This window comes from Hyperolius riggenbachi, chromosome 2 (assembly GCF_040937935.1).
Source record: "Hyperolius riggenbachi isolate aHypRig1 chromosome 2, aHypRig1.pri, whole genome shotgun sequence".
NCBI lineage: Eukaryota > Metazoa > Chordata > Amphibia > Anura > Hyperoliidae > Hyperolius > Hyperolius riggenbachi.
Window position 1 is genome coordinate 463,022,833 of NC_090647.1, and position 23,024 is coordinate 463,045,856.

The 23,024-nt window shown below is 45.4% G+C and overlaps 1 protein-coding gene across 1 annotated transcript in view; it reads left to right on the forward strand.

Annotated features, from left to right (window-relative positions):
* Nucleotides 1-22,624, forward strand: part of PROCA1 (protein interacting with cyclin A1) — a 54,450-nt gene extending 31,826 nt beyond the window's left edge. Inside the window, exons 2-4 of the mRNA XM_068270150.1 lie at nt 5,912-6,044; nt 18,820-18,954; nt 21,585-22,624. Coding sequence (XP_068126251.1) covers nt 5,912-6,044; nt 18,820-18,954; nt 21,585-22,272 — 956 coding nt within the window. The 3' untranslated portion in view covers nt 22,273-22,624. The remainder of the gene's footprint in view (nt 1-5,911; nt 6,045-18,819; nt 18,955-21,584) is intronic.
* The last annotated feature ends 400 nt before the right edge of the window (nt 22,625-23,024 follow it).

A 23,024-nucleotide genomic window follows, 5' to 3' on the forward strand; every position in this document is an offset into this window, starting at 1 on the left:
ATTACCGGAGTCTATGTTTGAACTGTGCAGCAGAAGGAAATGGCAGCACTTCCCGTTTTTTTGGACAATTTTTCACTGTTTGAACATGCTTCACTTTTTGATATGTTTCACTGCTAGCTTAGTGGTTAGTTTCACTCCTGTGGGGGCACGTCACCGCCGTAGGAGAGTCTATTAGGGATAATTTGTGCACAACTTATGCTGAAGCTAACGCCCCCCTTTACTGTACCTGTTTTGAATGCAAGGTGTGTAAGGTGTGTAACCTGCCCGTTATTCGAGCTCTGCATACTTGTGCAGGTAGTCAATTCAGGTGCAGCGTCTGTTTGGAAGCGCTGCCATTTCCTTCTGCTGTACAAAACTTAAGTATACTTCAGGCTAGCTGCCTCCAGGGGTGTCAGCTTGCATTAAAATTTTAGAATTTAGATTAGTGTTAGCACATAATTTGCATCTGATTTGTATTCAAGGTGTGTATTTAGCCCCAAGGGGCTGGGCATATCTCTGGAGCTTTCACTTCACTTGCAGCCTGTGAGCGCTGCCTATTGCTTGCTATGTTTGAACTCAGATGGTCTCGAGAAAGCCCTCATAGTGGGGCGAAACGATCGTCGACCTGCCTCCGCACCGACTGTACCACCTCCTGTCTGATAAGTATTGCTGCATAAATGTCTTTTATCCTTGATGTTTTACTGGAAGGAACACATTAAAGCTTGAATTTTATTGAAGTGATACATGGCGAGTGGCTCCTGGATACTTCTCTTTCTCTCCTTGCTGCTATGTTTGAACTGTGCAGCCCTGTAAACCTTTGCCAGCTTGGTGACATTAAATAGAAGTCTGGGCACACAACGACTGGCATACTAATAATTAAGCAGGGGGAGAAGGGGTGGCACAGAACCATTTTGAGGATGGATCATGGCATTTAAAGTTAATGGTCACGGTGTCTTCAGGCATTTTTTAAAAAATACATTAAATAGAATAAAATTAATTTTGCATTTGTATTTTCTTGTAAAATATAACAGTGATCTACCTACTGCAACAGTCCATAGATCATAGTTATTGCCTACATTATATCAAGCGCTGCTCTTTATAAAGATTCTGAACCTGGGTATTAAAATTAGTGTCTTGTGGCAAGAAAAAAGCTCTGGAGCAGCACTGCCAAAGCCTGATGCAACTAAAAGACTAGGCAAAGAAAAACTGCTTTGTGTAAATGAACTATAAGCCCACCTCATACATGCTTTACTGACTCATTCAGTTGTAGTAGAAGGGTAAACTGAGTGAATTTATTGTAAAATTGGATGAAAAAGATTGGATCATTAGTGGCCACCTTTATGGTGGCCATACATGGTACAATTTTTTCATCCAATCTTACCATTTCTATGTAATATAAGGGAACTGCCTAAATTATCCTTTCAGTATATTCACGTAATTTACTCTTATACTACATAGAAAGGGTAAGATTAGATGAAAAAATTGTACCATGTATGGCCACCATTAGTAACACAGAGGGAGCACCAGTCCTTTATCCATTAGTGTCCTCTCCAATGCCTAACACTATCCTCCCCTCTCCTCTGCCTAATTGGCCACTAATGATGCAATCTTTTTCATCCAATTTTACCAAATCTATGTAGTACAAGGGTAAATTGAGTGAATATATTGAATGGATAATTTAGGCAGTTACCTTATATTACATAGAAATGGTAAGACTGGATGAAAAAGATTGGATCATTAGTGGCCACCTTTAAAACACTAACCTCCCCTTTCCTCTCCAATTCCTAACACTAACCGCCCCTCTCCAATTCCTAACACTAACCTCCCCTCTCCAGTGCCTAACATTAACCCCCCCCCCCCCTCTTCTCTAATGCCTAACACTAACCTCCCCTTTCATCTCATATTCCTAACACTAACCTCCCCTTTCCTCTCCAATGCCTAACTCTAACCTCCCCTCTCCAATTCCTAACACTAACCTCCCCTCTCCAGTGCCTAACATTAACCTCCCCCTCTCTTTTCTAATGCCTAACACTAACCTCCCCTTTCATCTCATATTCCTAACACTAACCTCCCCTTTCCTCTCCAATTCCTAACACTAACCTCCCCTCTCTAATTCCTAACACTAACCTCCCCTCTCCAATTCCTAACACTAACCTCCCCTCTCCAGTGCCTAACATTAACCTTCCCCTCTCTTCTCTAATGCCTAACACTAACCTCACCTTTCATCTCATATTCCTAAAACTAACCTCCCATTTCCTCTCCAATTCCTAACACTAACCTCCCCTCTCCAATTCCTAACACCAACCTCCCCTCTCCAGTGCCTAACATTAACCTCCCCTCTCCAGTGCCTAACATTAACCTCCCCCTCTCTTCTCTAATGCCTAACACTAACCTCCCCTTTCATCTCATATTCCTAACACTAACCTCCCCTTTCCTCTCCAATTCCTAACACTAACCTCCCCTCTCCAATTCCTAACACTAACCTCCCCTCTCCAGTGCCTAACATTAACCTCCCCCTCTCTTCTCTAATGCCTAACACTAACCTCCCCTTTCATCTCATATTCCTAACACTAACCTCCCCTTTCCTCTCCAATTCCTAACACTAACCTCCCCTCTCTAATTCCTAACACTAACCTCCCCTCTCCAATTCCTAAAACTAACCTCCCCTCTCCAGTGCCTAACATTAACCTTCCCCTCTCTTCTCTAATGCCTAACACTAACCTCCCCTTTCATCTCATATTCCTAACACTAACCTCCCCTTTCCTCTCCAATTCCTAACACTAACCTCCCCTCTCCAATTCCTAACACTAATCTCCCCTCTCCAGTGCCTAACATTAACCTTCCCTCTCCAGTGCCTAACATTAACCTCCCCCTCTCTTCTCTAATGCCTAACACTAACCTCCCCTTTCATCTCATATTCCTAACACTAACCTCCCCTTTCCTCTCCAATTCCTAACACTAACCTCCCTTCTCCAATTCCTAACACTAACCCCCCCCCCCCCCCTCTCCAGTGCCTAACAATAACCTCCCCCTCTCTTCTCTAATGCCTAAAGGTGGCCACACACGATACAATAAAATGATCCAATTTTACGGTAATTCGATAAAAACGATCGAATCTCCCGAAAAAATCGAAAGCTTTTTATTCATTCGACTGAAAAATCCGATCGGATTTCCCGCTTTCTTCGATTTTTATCGATCCGGAATGCCAGATATTTTTCTTCAATCTTTCTAAAGATTGTATGGTGTGTGTTAGATTGCCAATTTATTAATATACACACCCTAGCAATTTTGTCAGAGTATCCAATCATTTTTATGATGATTGGGGAAAAAAATTGAACATAGGTGTGTGGTACATTGGTCATATTTTTGAAATGTTACAATCAGTCAGAAAAATTGACTGCAATTCTTAAATTGAACAGATATTTAAAAAATTGTATGGTGTGTGGCCACCTTAACACTAATCTCCCCTTTCCTCTCCAATGCCTAAAGGTGGCCACACACCATACAATTTTTTAAATATCTGTTCAATTTAAGAATTGCAATCAATTTTTTCCAACTGATTGTAACATTTCAAAAATCTGACCAATGTACCACACACCTATGTTCAATTTTTCCCCAATTATGATAAAACGGATTAGAAACTCCGAGAAAATTGCTAGGGTGTGAATATTAATAAATTGACAATCTAACACACACCATACAATCTTTAAAAAAAATTGAAGAGAAATATCTGGCACTCCGGATCGATATAAATCGAAAAAGACGGGAAATCCGATCGGATTTTTCAGTCGAATGAAAAAAAAGCTTTTGATTTTTTCGGGAGATACGATCGTTTTTATCGAATTGCTGTAAAATCGGATCATTTTATTGTATCGTGTGTGGCCACCTTAACTCTAACCTCCCCTTTTCTCTCCAGTGTCTAACAGTATCCTCCACTCTCCTCTCAAATGCCTAATACTAACCTCTCCTCTCCAGTGCCTAAGTCTAACCTCCCCTTTCTTCTCCAATTCCTAACACTAACCTCCTCTCTCCTCTCCAGTGCCTGACACTAATCTCCCATCTCCAAAGTCTAACACCAACCTCCCCTCTCCTCTCCAATGCCTAACACTAACTTCCCCTCTCCTCTCCAATGCCTAACACTAACATCCCTTCTCCTCTCCAGTGCCTAACACTAACATCCCTTCTCCTCTCCAGTGCCTAACACTAACATCCCTTCTCCTCCCCAGTGCTTTAGACTAACCTCTCCTCTCCAGTGCCTAAGCCTAACCTCCCCTTTCTTCTCCAATTCCTAACACTAACCTCCCATCTCCAATGCCTAACACTAACCTCCCCACCCCTTTCCAATGCCTAACACTAACCTCCTCTCCATTGCCTAACACTAACCTCTCCTCTCTAGTGCCTAACTCTAACCTCCCCTTTCATCGCCTATTCCTAACACTAACCTCTCCTCTCCAGTGGCTAACACACTAACATTGACTTTCCTCTCCAATGCCTAACACTAACCTCCCCTCTCCTCTCCAATGCCTAACACTAACCCCCATCTCCTCTCTAATGCCTAACACCTCTCCTCTTCAATGCCTAGCACTAACCTCCCCTCTCCTCTCCAATTCCTAATACTAACCTCTTCTCTCCTCTCCAATGCCTAACACTAACCTCTCCTCTCCAATGCCTAACACTAACCTCTCCTCTCCAATGCCTAACACTAACCTCTCCTCTCCAATGTTTAACACTAACCTCCCCTTTCCTCTCCAATGCCTAACACTAACCTCTCCTCTCCAATGTCTAACACTAACCTCCCCTCTCCTCTCCAATTCTTAACACTAACCTCTTCTCTCCTCTCCAATGCCTAACACTAACCTCTCCTCTCCAATGCCTAACACTAACCTCTCCTCTCCAATGTCTAACACTATCCTCCACTCTCCTCTCCAATTCCTAACACTAACCTCCTCTCTCCTCTCCAATGCCTAACACTAACCTCTCCTCTCCAATTCCTAACACTAACCTCCTCTCTCCTCTCCAATGCCTAACACTAAATTCTCCTCTCCAATGCCTAACACTAACCTCTCCTCTCCAATGCCTAACACTAACCTCTCCTCTCCAATGTCTAACACTATCCTCCCCTCTCCTCTCCAATTCCTAACACTAACCTCCTCTCTCCTCTCCAATGCCTAACACTAACCTCTCCTCTCCAATGCCTAACACTAACCTCTCCTCTCCAGTGCCTAACACTAACCTCTCCTCTCCAATGCCTAACACTAACCTCCCCTCTCCTCTCCAATGCCTAACACTAGCCTCTCGTCTCCAATTCCTAACTCTAACCTCTCCTCTCCAATGCCTAACACTAACCTCTCCTCTCCAATGCCTAACACTAACCTCCCCCTCTCTTCTCTAATGCCTAACACTAATCTCCCCTCTCCAATGATCTATGACCTATCTGCCTAGTAGTGCAACTGGCAAATGTATACTTACAACTAATCTATCACTTTTGGGTACTTGTGCAAAGGCTTCAGGCAGAGGCGTAACTATAAATTATGGGGCCCCCCAGAAAAACTTTGGGGCCCCCCAATGTTCACACCCTTGCCAACCCCTTGTGCCCCTCACAGCCTGGGGGCCCATCCTGCAAGGGTCATAAAACAAGTGTGGACGTCATCGTAATCTTCACACCCATATCAATTGAAGCCACAAAGACACCTGATCTGAGGGATGGGCCCCTTTATCAGAGGGAGTAAAGTAGTAGTTGGGGCCCCCTTACAGCTCTGGGCCCCCCTGTGGTTGCAGGGTATATGCTTCCCTGTAGTTACGCCCCTGGCTTCAGGCTACATGCAAACATGCTTTGGTGCACTGGGAAACTCTCCTGAATAGCATTCAGCAAAGATGACTGTATAAATATATATATAAAATGTATAAAGCATCCCTCTTTTTTCTTGGTAAGGTGAACACAGGGAAACAGACTCATGCTGCCGGACACATGACAAGTGTGAGCACGTCATCCACCCTTTCACCAAAAGTTATGGCTACAAAAACCTCCTCTGGCACACCCTCAGCCACTGCCAATGCGACAGCAAGTAAGTTATTCATTTATTGGGGTAGGCGAGCAGAAACTGCTACTATATTACAGTTCAATCATTTTATAATTTATCAATATTTCTGCAAAAGGCATATTGGCCATTGGTCTGGGGGAATTCTGTATGTATGAGGTTTGCACATGGAAATGGGTGGCTGCTAACATTTGAAACAGAAATCTACCACGTGTGCAATAGGGAGACACTGGGACGTGGAGGCAGAAGTCGGAATCGAGTGCAACTCCTGCACAAGGAATTTGAACATTTGGAGGGGAGCAGTGGTGGGAGGGAATAGAATGGTGAACTACTGCACAAGAATTTAGTGGGCTATTGCACATAGAATGTATTAGAAGGGGGGGGGGGGGGCATGGCAGCACCTGCATTTGGGGGGGGGTATTTTCTGTCATAGAGGACAGCACTTATATGTTGGGGAAGGTTCACACAGTGGAGAGGCCAGTACCTGCATACTAGGGGAGGCGTTCTACAGAATAGGATAGCACCTGCATATTGGGGGAGGGATTCTATAGAATAGGACAGCGCCTGCATATTGGGGAAGGTTCCATAGAAAGGGATAGTGGAGGGAAGTGGTTCTATACAAGAGGACAGCACCTGCAAATTATGTGCATGGGTGGGAAGAGTTCCACCGAAAAGCCCCTGCATATTGAAGGGGAGGGACCCCATAGAAGAGGACAGCCCCTACAGTGCGTATTGAGGGCAGAGACTCCAAAGGACACAACAACACATCCATTCCATTGAACCCATAGCACCTGCTCATTGGGGGGGGGGGGGGGGCAGGGCTGCACAGAGGTCACAGCACATGACATTTCTGGGGACATACAAATTAAATTTTGCTCTGATTATAGAGGAAGGAGGAAAGATTAAGAGGCACTGTGCCTTTAAACACCTATTTTAATCGATCCAAAGATCAGGAACCTGTCAGGCCTCCCACCTAACCCCCGCTGAAAGTGATGTCTTTGGATCGATTAAAATAGGTGTTTAAAGGCACAGCGCCTCTTTATCTTTCCTCCTTCCTGTATGACACAAGACTTTGAGCAGCACGTGCCCTCTCTTCACCTGCGATCCTGATCCTCCCTGACCTGCCTCTGGTGCCAAGCTTTTCTCTCTTTTTTCAACATTACATTTTGCTCTGATTTTTATCAGACTCACTGACACTCTGAACATGGTGACTTCGGAAAAGATGCCACAAACCTTAATGCCTGGTACACACCATGCAATTTCCTGCCAGATAGACGGGTTGAATCAATTATTTTCGCCAGACCCGATCTGATTCGATTTTGTATACAAGTGATTGAAAAATCGACCAGATATGTATATCAGATCAGATTTGTCGGTAATAATCGATTTGACCCGTCTATCTGACAGGAAATTGCGTGGTGTGTCCAAGGCATAAAAGGGGCAAGCAGCAAAAGATCTGGGTAGCTATCCTAGCACGCTTCAGATGGCTAAACCCTGGTGACCAGCTTGGCAATTGCCATACAGTACCGTGTCTAGTATTGCGGAAGACTCACTGCGTAATGAGATCACTTCACACAAAGTTATCAGAAAAGATTAATGAGACTAGAAATGTCAATGACTAATATGTATAGCATAAAACATTACACAAGGTAATCTCACTCACATCCTGTGTCATGGCTGCATGTTTATCGTTATTTCAGAATAAGCTAGACTGTACCCAAACAATGATAGCTTGTCCTTGCTAACATCATTTTCTGACCTCACAACTCCTAATCAGTAATGTAAATACACCTATTGCTGAAGGCTGGAGCAGAAATCACACAGCTGCATGATTGACCTGCCAGAGGAGACCCCTATACAGATGAGATACCTACTGTATATTCTCTGTATTATTAATCCTTACTTAAAGGACCACTATCGTGAAAAAAGTAAGCAGTTAAAAGCTGCCAGAACCGACAGGTTTTTGGCCAATCCATCTCCTCATGAGGGATTCTCAGGGTTTTCGTTGTTTTCAACAGCATTTCCTGAACAGCAGTTGCATAGTGTGCAAGTGAGTAGGTAGGCTTGCTGGTATCTTACTATTTTGGCAATTAAACTGCTGTTCAGGAAATGCTGTTGAAAACAAAGAAAACCCTGAGAATCCCCCATGAGGGGATGGACTGGCCCAAAACCTGTCAGTTCTGTCAGATTTGAACTGCCTACTTTTTTTTGCGATAGTGGTCCTTTAAAGAGATACTTAAGTGATGTTAAAAAAAGGCAGTTTTACTTACCTGGGGCTTCTACCGGCCCCCTGCAGTCGCCCTGTGCCTGCGCCGGAACTCAACGATCCTCCGGTTCCCGTTGCCGGGACCATCCTGCGCAGGCGCAGTATGAGAAAACCTCTACTGTGCCTGCGCAGGATATTCCCAGCGATGGGAGCGCGAACGAGGATAAGTGGCCAGCGACAGGTTCAATTGCCTAAAGTGTTGCTCTTAAATGGTGGATCTGCAGAATACATCTTTATTATGAAAAATCAGAAGTCATTTTTATTATTAACAGGAATATAAATTCTTATTTTTTTTGTATAACTGCATTTATTCATTCAACAATAAAAAAAACAATGTGCATTCAAAATGAAATGCCAAGAATTTCTGCAATCCTAATATTAAATATTGGGCAGCACAGTGGCATAGTGGTTAGCACTTTGGCCTTGCAGCGTTGGGTCCTCAGTACAGATCCCAGCCAGAGCAACAACTGCAAGGATTTTGTATGTTCTCCCTGTGTCTGCATGGGTTTCCTCTGGGTACTCTGGTTTTCTGTATTTATATAAACTGGGAGACCAGAAAAGAATATCCTTAAAGGAATACTGTAGGGGGGTCTGGGGAAAATGAGTCCCCCGCAGACATCCTGTGCCCGCGCAGCCACTCACCGATGCCCCGGCTCACTTCTGGAATTTCAGTCAGAAAACCCCTGCGCCTGCGTTGCCGTGTTCTCGTTCCCGCTGATGTCACCAGGAGTGTATAGCACAAGCCCAGTATGGTCTGTGCATGCGCAGTACGCTCCTGGTGACATCAGCGGGAGCGAGGACACGGCAACGTAGGTGCAGGGGTTTTCTGACTTTAAAGTCAGAAATTACAGAAGTGAACCGGAGGCGGGGCCGGAGCATCAGTGAGCGGCGGCGCGGGCACAGGATGCCTGCGGGGGACCATTAGAAGCCCCGGGTAAGTTCAACTCATTTTCCCCCGACCCCCCCCCCCCCCCTACAGTATCCCTTTAATGGTGCGCTACTACACTACACAACAATATCATCACATAGGTACAAGGATATATACAAAAAGTGAAGTATTTGAAGAAACAAGATATTTCTTAAAGATGATCTTGAATTTTAATATAGCAAAAAATGTACAAAACATAGAGTTCACAAATCTTCAAAAAGGATTCATCTTTATTAAACAATTGCACTTCACTATATGCTTTTTGGCACTTTTTCATGGGATGTTGTGTACAAAGATGAATGTTTTTTGAAGATTTGTGAACTCCATCTTTTTCACATTTTTTGATATTTTAAAATTCAAGATCATCTTAAAGAAATATATTTTTTTGTCTCTTCAAATACTTCATTTTTTGGGTACCGGTATATCCTTGTACCTAAGTCATACCGTGGTTTTCAAAAATTCCAAAAATATACAGATAGGTAACCTAATTGACAGCCCCTAGAGTACAATGGACATATGACTATGGTGAGCCCCTCTGAGGGAAGGTTAGTGACAAGACTATATACTATGTAAAGCACTGTGGAAGATATTACTTACTAAATAATGAATAATAATAATAATAAAATGAGCAGCTGCAGTGGCTCACAGGTTTCCAGATCCTTCTTCACTGTAAAAACTGCTAGTAGTCTCTCCCGATCCTGTATGGCCCGCCCCCTTTCTCTCCTGGCCAGCACTGCATAATATGTTGGCGCTTTATAAATACAATAAATAATAATAATAATGATTATTATTATTATTTAGTATTTATATAGTGCCAACATCTTCTGTAGCGCTTTACAGAGTTTATAGTCTTGTCACTAACTGTCCCTCAGAGGAGCCCAAAATCTAATCCCTACGCAGGGCCAATTTTAGGGGGAAGCCAGGTAACTTATCAGTGCCCAGAGGAAACCCACTGAGACACGGGAGAACATACAAACCTGGTGCAGATAGTGCCCTGGCTGGGTTTCAAACTGGGAACCCAGCGCAGCAAGGCAAGAGTGCTAACCACTAATATGCCACTGTGCAGCCTTGAGTCTTATAGCCCCAGCAGTGACCCAGTACACACTATGGGGGTTCAGAGAAATATGGCGCACAGCGCCGATGTTTAAAGGGGCACTATGGCGAAAAACGGTAAAATTTAAAATATGTGCAAACATAAACAAATAAGAAGCACATTTTTCCAGAGTAAAATGAGCCATAAATTACTTTTCTCCTATGTTGCTGTCACTTACAGTAGGTAGTAGAAATCTGACAGAAGTGACAGGTTTTGGACTAGTCCATCTCTTCATACGCAGGGCCGGTTCAAGTAACAATTGGGCCCTAGGGCAAGATTAGCCTGGGGGCCCCCCAACAGACACCCCCCCCCCCCCCCCCCGACCAAAAAGCATCATTAGTGGCCCTTTGTTGCAGCCAAATTTCCCTCCTGGGCCCCTAAGCTGGCTGCTGACCCTCCCCTGATCACCTCCCAACTTAACAGACTCTGCAGAGTTCCTGGGGAGCAACAGTTAAGATGGGGAGGGACACCTTGGGGGCCCCTACAGGCTCTGGGGCCCTGGGGCAATTGCCTATTTTTTCCTATGGTAGCTCCGGCCCTGTTCATAGGGGATTCTCCGCAAGGCTTTTATTCTTTATAAAGATATTCCCTAAAAAGGATTTAAAAAATGATGCTGGCCCTGCTTCCCTGCTCACTACACAGTTTTTTGGCAGTTGGACAGAGCAACTGCCATTCACTAAGTGCTTTTGAAAATAAATATATCCCTGAGAATCCCCTATAAAGAGATGCACTAGTCCAAAACCTGTCACTTCTGTCAGATTTCTACAACCTACTGTAAGGGCCCTTTTCCACCTGCAGTCGCTAGCGTGAACGCTAGCGATTGCTGAATCGCAAAACCGGCGATTCCCCGACGTTTTGCGGCCGCGATTTTGCTATGCTATGCACTGCATAGCAAAATCGCGGCAATTATATCGCTCCGCCGCGCGTTCGCGTAAAAACGAATCGCGGTAGTGGAAATGACCTACCGCGATTCCTATGTTAAAAAGCAAACCATAGCGATTGTAAAATCGCTAGCGGTTTGCGACTTTGCGATTCAGCCAGCGCAAACGCGCTGGTGGAAAAGGGCCCTAAGTGACAGCAACATAGGAGAAAATACATTACATAAATGTACATCTTATTTGTATATGTTTGCACATATTTTATATTTTACAGTTTTTCACTGTAGTGCCCCTTAAAAAATGGTGCCGCATAGAAAACATAGCTTTTAACGTTATTTAACGTTATCAATGTTTCGTTATGGCGCACGGGAGAAAAAGTTATTGAAAGGTAAAATAATGGCGCAGAGGTTAAAGGAACAATATGTAAATAAGAAAAATATATGAGGCAGCATAATTAAAAAAACATTACTTATAGTTAACGGAAAATAACTTTAATAAGGAGCAGGACAGCAAAGTTATGCTCCATCAAGCATTACAAATAGCAAATAGTAAAGAAACTAAAAATAACTTTAAGCACATCATTAAAGGGAAGGTTCAAGCAAAAAAAAAAATGAGATTCACTTACCTGGGGCTTCTACCAGCCCCATGCAGCCATCCTGTGCCCTCGTAGTCACTCACTGCTGCTCCAGTCCCCCGCTGGCAGCTTTCTGACCTCGGAGGTCAGGGCCACATTGCATACATTTTTACACATTCCCGCTAGTGCAGGATCATTAACACATACATTTTTACGCGTTAGTGGTGAAACGCGTACATTTTTGTTCCTGCACTAGCTGGAATGCGTAAAAATGTATGCAATGTGGCCCTGACCTCCGAGGTCAGAAAGCTGCCAGCGGGGGACTGGAGCAGCAGTGAGTGACTACAAGGGCACAGGATGGCTACATGGGGCTGGTAGAAGCCCCAGGTAAGTGAATCTCATTTTTTTTTTTTGCTTGAACCTTCCCTTTAAGTAAATCTCGGTAGATTTATTAATTTCAATAAAAACTGTATTTAACGTTTTACAGGGGTATAATCAAACAGTGTAACATGATTAAGTAGCATAAATCATAGTTAAAGGATACCCAAAGTGACATGATGAGATAGACATGGGTATGTACAGTGCCTAGCACACAAATAACTATGCTGTGTTCCTTTTTTTCTTTCTCTGCCTGAAAGAGTTAAATATCAGGTATGTAAGTGGCTGACTCAGTCTTGACTCAGACAGGAAGTGACTACAGTGTGACCCTCACTGATAAGAAATTCCATTTATAAAACACTTTCCTAGCAGAAAATGGCTTCTGAGAGCAAGAAAGAGATAAAAAGGGGAATTTCTTATCAGTGAGGGTCACACTGTAGTCGCTTCTCTTTCAGGCAGAGAAAGAAAAAAAGTAACACATCATAGTTATTTGTGTGCTAGGCACTGTACATACCCATGTCTATCTCATCATGTCACATGTCACTTTGGGTATCCTTTAATGAAATAAAACATTTAAAAAACTGTAAAGTAGTGAACGTTCCATCAGGCATTACAAATAAGATTTAGTATGGCAAATGAAATTAACTATAAAGTGCAGATATAAAAAGATATCAAGATGGTATTTAACGTTGTATAGTTTTATATTATAGTTTCAAAAAATTAGCGGCATCACTGTGCGCCAATTTACATACGTGCCATTTTTAGATGTTCACCTATGGGGGGGGGGGGGTGTCACTGCCAACTTAAATCCCTGTCGCAGCCAAATCGCCCAGCTAACTGATTGGTGTATCTATTGTATCCATTGCATGGCTATAAGGCCTCTTACACAGTGGGACGTTGCGTTTGATGCAACGTTAAAGTCGCACAATGTGCCCCTAACGCAGCGCATGTAGATTATGAAATTGGACGTTATTTTGCACTGCGTTATGTGTCTCTTGGTGCGCTGATTTCGTTGCATGCTGATGGAACGAAAACGGTGCATGCGTTACATTTAAAAAAAAAAAAAAAACCTTACTGAGCATGTGCAACACACAGAACGCAGCAAATGTATTGCTAAACGCACAGCATGCAGCACTTTCTAAATGTTGCTACACGTTACACACAACGCAACGTGTGCACTGTGAATGTCGCACAGACTATGTATTGCTGTGCGTCAGTCTGCGTTATAATTTTTTATAACGTGCGACTTTAACGTCCCACTGTGAAAGAGGCCTAAGCGAGGTCACAGTGAGCCAAACGCATCCCCACGACATGGACTGTGTAACTATTGTACCGCATTGCCAAGCTGACTGCTAGGGATAATAGAGCATAGGGGATTACTGCAAGCAAGCTGCCTGCTGTTGGCCAACTGTGTCCTCTATTAGATGTAAGATCATTTTTAGACTGTAAAAATGAAGTTTTTTTGTCATATCATTTTAAAAGTAAACCAAGATGAGGCTGCTATGTTAATTTTCTTTTCAAAGAATACCAGCTGCCTGGTATTGAAACGCTCAACAAAAGTGCCCGAGTGTGAACCAGCCCTAAAAGCTGGATTTTGTGAATTCAGATAGTGTATTACAGTCATAGTGACCTTCATCGCTATCAATGAAATGGAACCTTCACTCCTATCAATGAAATGGAACATGTAAACATCCTGCAAAGCGATGCATATTTCACAGGGCAAGATACATTGTTCGGGATGATTATAAATGAGCTTGCAAGACGTACCGTATGTGAACTCTAGCACAGAAGATGTCATTTAAACAGATCTGTTCAGTACTGTACATATTATCAAGGCCAGGGGACATTAGCTGGAGGTGTGAGGAACCAAATAGGGGTTTAGGACTAAATTACTGAATGATTAAAACCGTTGCTGGATTAAAATCCACGTGCAGGTTTGCGTGGTCTGATCAATGATTGGTTTGTGGCCTTGCTAACTCAGCTGCTGCTACGTATCTATGCTGAGGCTGCTGACCAGTCTGCATGTGTGGCCTTCTGTTGAATTGTAAGTAGAACCATACAAATATATTTTGTGTGGTTTTGAACTGGTTTTAATAATTATTGGTCGCCTCCTTATGGTGAGTTTTACCTACACCTAAAGAGGCTCCGCAACAACAGGCAGTAACATGTAATACATTATTCAGGATACTCAGTTTTACTGTAAATATCATTTCAGCATCAGAAAACCTTCCCATATGTATATATTGCTGTATATTGGATGTAACGCCACCCTCCCAGAGCCTAGGTTATTTAGCTATGTGGGCTTTTGCCCAGTTCACTCTGGGAGACCAGGGCCCAAAAGCAATTCACTTTTTCTCCTGCGTTTTCTCCCAGGTGATATTTTCACAATTTGTCATAAAATTAAGGACCGGGCTGTGTTTTAGAGATCTGTGCTGCGTGGGCTCTGCAGCCCGCAGCACAGATTATGAATACAGCAGGGCAATCAGACTTCCCCCCTTTTTTCCCCACTAGGGGGATGACCTGCTGGGGGGGTCTGATCGCCGCCGCTCTGTGTGGCCGAGCGGGGGGGGGCTCCTCAAAGCCCCCCTCTGCAGCGTTTTCTGCCCTCCCTACCTTTTCCGCCCTCTCGCTCTGGCTGTGAAGTGCGCAGGACGGATATCCGTCCTGCGCATTGTAGGATAGGCTTCAGCCTATCAAATGACGGCAATCCCCGGCCAATCAGAGGCCGGGGATCGCCGGGGATTTCTTCCCCGCGTGTTTACATTTTGCCGGCAAGCCGTGATCGGCGGCTCTCCGGCTGTTCACGGAGACACCCGCCGTGAACTGACATGGAAAGGCCGCTCGATCGAGCGGCCGTTTCCATGGTAACCCACTTAAGACCTGCTGACGCCTATGGGCGTTAGCTGGTCGTTAAGTGGTTAAGCCACCAGCGAGCAAGATAATACTTAAAGGAATACTGTAGGGGGGTCGGGGGAAAATGAGCTGAACTTACCCGGGGCTTCTAATGGTCCCCCGCAGACATCCTGTGTTGGCGCAGCCACTCACCGATGCTCCGGCCCCACCTCCAGTTCACTTCTGGAATTTCTGACTTTAAAGTCAAAAAACCACTGCGCCTGCGTTGCCGTGTCCTCGCTCCCGCTGATGTCACCAGGAGTGTACTGCGCAGACACAGACCATACTGGGCCTGCGCTGTGCGCTCTTAATGACATCAGCGGGAGCGAGGACACGGGCGTGCAGGCGCAGTGGTTTTCTGACTTTAAAGTCTGAAATTCCAGAAGTGAACTGGAGGTGGGGCCGGAGCATCGGTGAGTGGCTGCGCCAACACAGGATGTCTGCTGGGGGACCGTTAGAAGCCCCGGGTAAGTTCAACTCATTTTCCCCCGACCCCCCTACAGTATCCCTTTAAAATAAATTTGATATCTGTTTTTCACCAACTTATGGATATTTTTTCAAATGGAAAATGCTTTAAGAGAAACCGAGGCGGAATATTATAATCTTAATGGGACCCAGAGGCATGTCATGTGCACAATGACATGCCTCTGTGTCTCCCTATTGCTGCTGCCAGCCCCCCCCCCCCCCCCCCCTGCGCTCTGCTGTCCCCCCTTAAAATATTGCCGGGCTAGCAACAATCTGCTTGTCGCTAGCCTGCTTTGTTTACCTGGCATGTGTCAATAATATTTTCAGCATTGCCTCCCCATAGCGTAGCGTTATGGTAACTCACTGCTTGCAGTGCGTTGCCTCTAAACGCAGACGTTAAAGAGACACTGAAGCGAAAAAAAAAATATGATATAGTGAATTGGTTGTGTACTATGAATAATTACTAGAAGATTAGCAGCAAAGAAAATATTCTCATACTTTTATTTTCAGGTATATAGTGTTCATTGCATGATTCTATAATATGTGCAGATTACACAACATTCAGCATTCAAAATGAGTCTTTCAGAGCAGTCTGTGAAGTAATGACCTCTCCTCTAGCAGAGAAAAAGTAAACAGTTCACTTACAGTTGAGATAATAAAAGTCAGATAACAGCCCTCTCCAGGACTACTTAGTCGGAGAGTTAATGGCTTGTTTGCATAGAGATAACAACTGGAGTTTCTTAACTCTTCCTGTACTGGAAACAATTAGACTGATGTATCTGATCTTAATGTTTTATTTCTTAGCTGCACTACACATACAAATCATAATATCATAAATTTTTTTCGCTTCAGTGTCTCTTTAAACAGATACAGAGAGGCATACTTTTCATTGCCTGTATGTTCCACTGCATCTACAGTATGCCACGGGAACGTAGCGTTGGTGTGTGTTACCACCTTTTTCTGTTGTTGTTGCGTTGTAACGCTGCGTTGCAACTTTAATGTCGCATTACAACACACCGTCAATCTGTGAATATGCCCTGAATGTCTGTCATTAGATACAGGAACCCTCTGCAGGGAATTGGAGCTATGCGTGTTCTGTGCAATAGTGTGGTGGACACAAACTGTACAGTATGTACACTGACAGGCACTGAGGCACGTGAGCAACATCACATGGGCATATCTGAAGCTAGAATATAACATATAAATGAAAGCCATGGTGACTGTGAATATTTTGAAGTATACTGATGACTCTTTTTTTCATCTGAAGATCTGAGGCAGGCTGAGTTGAATATGCTGAATAGGCAAAGGGATACGTGCTTGGTGGATACAAGAAAGGGTTAAGGCCTGGTTCACATTAGCGTTCCAGGTCCGGCTTCCCAGGACCCGGAACGCTCTGTACACAGCGGATGGTGAATGGATACATTGTTAATCAATGTATCCATTCACACTCGTGCGACCGTCCGGATCCGATCCGGGAACGCAGCTCCGGGACGATCCGGCTTTATTTCCAACATGCGCTATTTTTCAGTCCGTCCCGGTGCGGCTGCGGACCCGGGCCGGATCCTGACCCGAACATGCGGCCCATGCTGTGCAATGAGAAACGGATGTTTCTCATCACACTGGCAATAGGACCGGATAGTGCGGTTTCCTTCATGTCCACATCCAAATGTATGTAGCCTAAATACCAGTGGCACAGTAAAAGGGGACACAGAGGTTGCGACTGTACCAAGGCCCCTGGATGTAAGGGGCCCTTGTGAGGTCCTACTTCAATTGCTGCAACAGCTCTTTATTGGCGCTGTTGAATGTGCTTAGAATAGTGGTCATCAATCATTAGCAGCTCATTCCTTTTTTCTGTGCGTGTCTCTTTCTGACATAGTGGTGGTCTGTCTTATGTGATTAATATACATACAGTGCTGGAATGAGGGGCCTAGAGTAAAATTTGCACTGGGGCCAAAGGCTCTGTAACTACACCTATGCTAATCACATGCAAACCATAGAAGGAGCAGCATCAGGATCCTGAGATCTTTTTAATATTTTAAAGTGAAAATGTAATGAAAATGTCATAATGAATAAAATTGCTTATTTTTTACAATATTCATTTTGAAATGCTTTAGCCTGTGTTAGCCCATTGTGATATCTTTCCCTACATTTTCCTCACACTTTCCTCACTATGATTTCCATTCTGATATTTATCAGAGGTTGCAACATCTTTAGTGCTGTCAGGTGCATCTCTACGGAATGTACATTTACTGAGAGTTCAAAAGCCAGTACAAAATATTCCCGGTCTCTCAAAGCATTTGCATATTGCATTCGCCCACCAGAACATGCAGGATCTAAACTATCCACCTGCTCTTCCTGCAGGAGTTGGCCCATGCAATATATTGCATCTCAACAGGGGTGCAGCATGTAGGCCTCCTTGTACCCCCAAGAAATTAAGGGCAGCGCAAGCACCCCCACAAGGCATCCATTGCCTGGGAGCGCCGCAATTGCCCCTCGGAGGGGGGAGCAAGAGAACATGGCCGGAACACCCCCCGGGCATGGCTGGTGCCCAGGGGGGGCCACCCATGCTGCCCCCCCGCCCCCCAAAGGATAGATCCCTACCTTTGCGAATTTACTTACCTGTGGTGGCTGCCAGTGGCAGCGTCTGGGGGGCTGGTCCCCCCCCCCCCTACTATCAGTGTATTTGCTCCCAGGACATGCAATTTGCACCTCAGGTAAGTAAATTCGTAAAGGTAGGGAGTCTATCCTTTGTGGGGGGGGGGGGGGGGGGGCAGCTTGGGTGGTCCCCCCTGGGCACCTGTCATGCCCGGGGAGTGTACTGGCCATGTTCTCTCGTTACCCCCTCCCTGAGGGGCGGTTGCGTCGCTCCCGGGCAATGGATGCCTTTTGGGGGTTTTTGCATTGCCCTTCATTCCTTGGGAGTACAAGGAGGCCTACACGCGGCACCCCTGTTGAGATGCAATATTTTGCATGGGCCAACTCCTGCAGGAAGAGCAGGTGGATAGTTTAGATCCTGCATATTCTGGTGGGCGAATGCAATATGCAAACGCTTTGCCATTTTAATCAGTCAATAGACTTGAGGCAGCCAGTATTTAAGTCAGGAGTTGACTGGTCAGAGCACACATCCCTTTCTCTTGTGCAGCATACCAATTCCTGAAAACAGGAAAAGTTAAATAAAAGTGAGCATCCTGAATAATATACTGCATTTTACTGTGTCACTACAGTGCCTCTTTAACGTAAAGTCCCTCAGTAAGGGTCACTACCTATCTGGCAGGAAGACTGTATAGTACACATCTCTTAGTAGTCATGATATTTGCTTTCTCCCCAGGTTTAAGGATTGCCTTAGAAGGGTAAATGACACAGCGTCTCGCGTGGTGGGACAGGCTTTCTTCAATGTCATTCAGGTGCAGTGCTTTGATTTCCGGATCGTGGAACAGTGCGTGGAATGGACCTGGTATGGATGGTAAGTGCAACTGATGTGTTACATGCCAGTAGCTATGTATCTGCCTGGTGCCATGGGGCTTGATTCATTAAGCTGTGCTGAGGGGAGCGCAAGCTCAGTGCAAGCTATGCTGCAGTACTGCGGCGTAACGTGTGCTGGTAACTTACGCACGCTTACTTACGCACGTGGACCTGAACTCTAGCACATGACAAAAGGAAAACACAAAGAAATGTACCCTGTATATATTTAGAAGGTTTAGCTCTTAAGTGCCCTTTTTCCACTAGTAAGCATGGTGGGAAGCGCAATCATGTTGCGTTTGAGATCACTCAAGCTGCTTTTCCCACTCTCTGCATTTGTGTCATATAGCTGTTGGGAACAGATCACGGCAAGAATCACGCCTCCCAGTGATTGCAATTCGGTAAAAAATCGAAACACGGTCCAAATCCAAACTAAAATAATTGGAATGTGCATGATATATTTGATCTTAAAGTGCATATATCTATTGTATTTTTCGGACCCTAAGACGCTCCGGACCATAAGATGCACCTAGGTTTAGAGGTCAAAAACCAGGGTAAAAAAAATAAAATAAAATAAACCTGGGATGTCCATGGTGCAGGGGCGTCTTGTGGATCTTCTCTCCTCAATCCCCCTTAATTATTTTCCCCTTGTTTCCTTCTCTGTCCCTCCTGTGTCTTCCTCTGTTCCCCTGTGTTCTCCTCTGTCCCCTTGTATCCTGCTGTGCCTTTTCTGTTCACCTGTGTCTGTCCCCCGGTGCCTCTTCTGTCCCTCTGCGTCCTTTGTATCCCCAGTGTCTCTTTTGCCCCCCTGTGTCCTCTGTGTCCCCCAGTGCTTCTTTTGTCCCCCTGTGCCCCCTGGTGTCTCTCTTGTCCCCCTGTGTCTCTTTTGTCCTTCTGTGTCCCCTGGTGCCTCTTTTGTCCCTGTGTCTCTCTTGTGTCCCCCAGTGCCTCTTTTGTCCCTCTGTGTCCCCTGGTACCTCTTTTGTCCCTCTGTGTCCCCCGGTGCATCTTTTGTCCCTGTGTTCCCCGTGTCTCTCTTGCCCCCATGTCCCCGATTTCTCTTTTGTACCCGTGTCCAGTCTCCAGTAGGTGACATACTTACCAAGGCAGGCTTTGAGTCCCGCGATGAGCTGCCGAGCAGAGCCGAGGCAGGGATTCCACCCCCGCAGCGGCTCGAGCTTACCAGGACTTGCTTTTATTCTGAGCAGCCAATCAAGCGGGGGCGCTGTGGGGGAAATGTCTAATCACCACTGCCTCCTGTTCTGACAGGACCTGACGGTCCCGCGGGAGGGATCAGGACTCCATCATTGGCCAATCACTGCACTCGCTCAAAGATGAAATCCCTGCTTGGGCTCTGCTCAGCAGCTCGTCGCAGGACTCAAAGCCTGCCTTGGTAAGCATGCCACCTACTAGGGGACAGACACAAGGACAAAAGAGGCACCAGTGTATGCGGGGACAAGAGAGACACAGAGGTACAGGGACAAAAGAGGCACCGGGCGACACGGGGACAAGAGATACCTGGGAACAAAGGGGGCACAAGAGAGACACCGGGGGGCAAAAGAGGCATGGGGGATACGGGAACAGGAGAGCCACCGGTGGACATGGAGACAAGAGAGACACCCGGGGACAAAAGAAACACGGGGACAGACATAGAAGGACCGAAGAGACACTGGGGACAGAAAAGCCTCTCTTAACAGCAGCATCTTCAGATGATAAGACACACTGACTTTTCCCCCACATTTGGGGGAGAAAAGGTGCGACTTATGATCCGAAAAATACGGTAAATGTGCTTAAAATAACTATAAATGAGACTCTTACCTTCATATGCAATATATCTGCACCACAGATTTTAGGTCTGTTCTAAAATACAGACTCCTGTTGTTTATGCAATACTGTACTTATCTTTAGTTTATGTCCAACACTCAGCATTTGCTTAAAGAGACTCTGAAGCGAGAATAAATCTCGCTTCAGAGCTCATAGTTAGCAGGGGCATACGTGCCCCTGCTAAACCGCCGCTATCGCGCCGCTAAACGGGGGTCCCTTCACCCCCAAACCCACCCCCGCAAACGTTAGTCGTGGAATTGGTCGTTCCTGGAGGCAGGGCTGACGGCTGCAGTCCTGCCTCCAGTCGTGTCTATCAGCGGCGCATCGCCGCCTCTCCCCCGCCCCTCTCAGTGAAGGAAGACTGAGAGGGGCGGGGGAGAGGCGGAGATACGCACTGACAGACACGCGTGGGGCAGGGCTGCGGCGGTTAGCCCTGCCCCAACCAGGAAGCGCTCCCCCGCTGCACCGAGGGGATTTGGGGGTGAAGGGACCCCCATTAAGCCACGGGATAGCGGCGTTTTAGCAGGGGCACGCATGCCCCTGCTATCTATGAGGTCTGAAGCGAGATTTATTCTCGCATCAGACTCTTTTTAATTGCTGAGATCATCGACACACAAAACAAAATCTCAACATCACCCACATGAGGTAGACAGTGAGGATTTGGAACGGAGCATCAGCTAGTGTTCCCCAGTGATCACAGGTCACATGACCCCACCCACCTCATCCTTGAGCTGGTCACTCACAGATAACATCTTTATACAGTCATACATTTGGAAAACATTATAATGAATGTAAATACTTTGTTTTTAGGTGTAATAAATATGCTAATGTCACAATGGCTGTTCCAAGAGACTCTGGACTCTATGATTATGGTGGAAAATTAATTGACAAGCCAATTCTTTCAAAGGAGACACCTCCCACTCAACCTCCATCAGTGGAGATGTCAACAGAGCAACCCACACTAGGACAAGTTCTGCAAGCTACTGAAAACCTCTTGAAGATAATGATGTCTGTAAGTCCAAGCACTTCTCCCAACCAACCCAAAGTGGACACCACCGACCCGCCCAAGAAGAAGAAAGACAAAACCAAGAAAGAAAGGAAGAACAAAAAGGGAAAAGGACTCAAAGGAAAAAAGAAAAATAATTCTGAAAAGAAAAACACTGAGTCTCCAGGTAAAGAAATTTGGGGTGAAAAAATTGTCAAGAACAAGGAGACAACTCAGAACCTGCCACTAGACATCTTGGAACTTGACTCTAAAAAGAATGGCTTTAATGATATCCTTAACGATGAACCAATCAGGAATGGTGAGGCTAAAACATCAACGCCTGTGTCACCAATGTACATAAAAGAAGAGCTAAAGGCCATAACATCACCTCCACCAGTATCTAGACCTTGTATCCAAAAGCCTCAGCGGAAGAACAGGCGGAAGCAAAAGGGGAGTCAGCAGAGAAAGAAAAATCCTAAGAAACAGCCATGTGGCCCTTCGCCCACACCATGAACCATGTCTAACTTTTAAGATGTTACATTTATCTTTACAATGTTGCTGACTTGGCTAAAGCCAGTGATGTATGCAAAATAACTATAACCACTCTGCTGCTAAATACTCTTTCCCCATAATCAATATGAGAAAAGTGAATAATAGTCTGTCACTTTTGCTCTTTTGTAATATAACATGTGTTTTTGTCATTAAAGTGAACCTGAAGTGAAAATGTGACTAAAATTTACATACTGAAGTTAGTCTACACTCAGCCATGCTGATCAGAGGCTAGCAGCCTCCGAGTCCCCATAGCTGAAAGCACTTTTTTTTTTTTTAAACAGTTTCCCCCATTCCTCGGCTATATTGTAATATTTCCAGCCCGCCTCCGCTCCCCTCCCCTCGTTCCCCCCTGCTGCCGCCGCCTCACCTCTCAGATCGGCGGCGGGCAGGAGATAGGAAGGAACCAGCCACACCGGCGCACGGGGGACTTTAAATGCTGGACGTGACCGATGATGTCACTTCCTGCATTTAAATTCACTGCGTGGCTGCCGTGCGCTGGTGTGGCTAGTTGCTATCTCCTGCCCGGTCCGATCTGAGAGGTGAGGCGGCGGCAGCACGGGGGAATGAGGGGAGGGGAGCGGAGGGGGGCTGGAAATATTACATTATAGCAGCCGATCTGAGGGCATTTTGTGGGGACATCTGCAGCCGATCTGAGGGCATTTTGTGGGTACGTCTGCAGCCGATCTGAGGGCATATTGTGGGGACATCTGCAG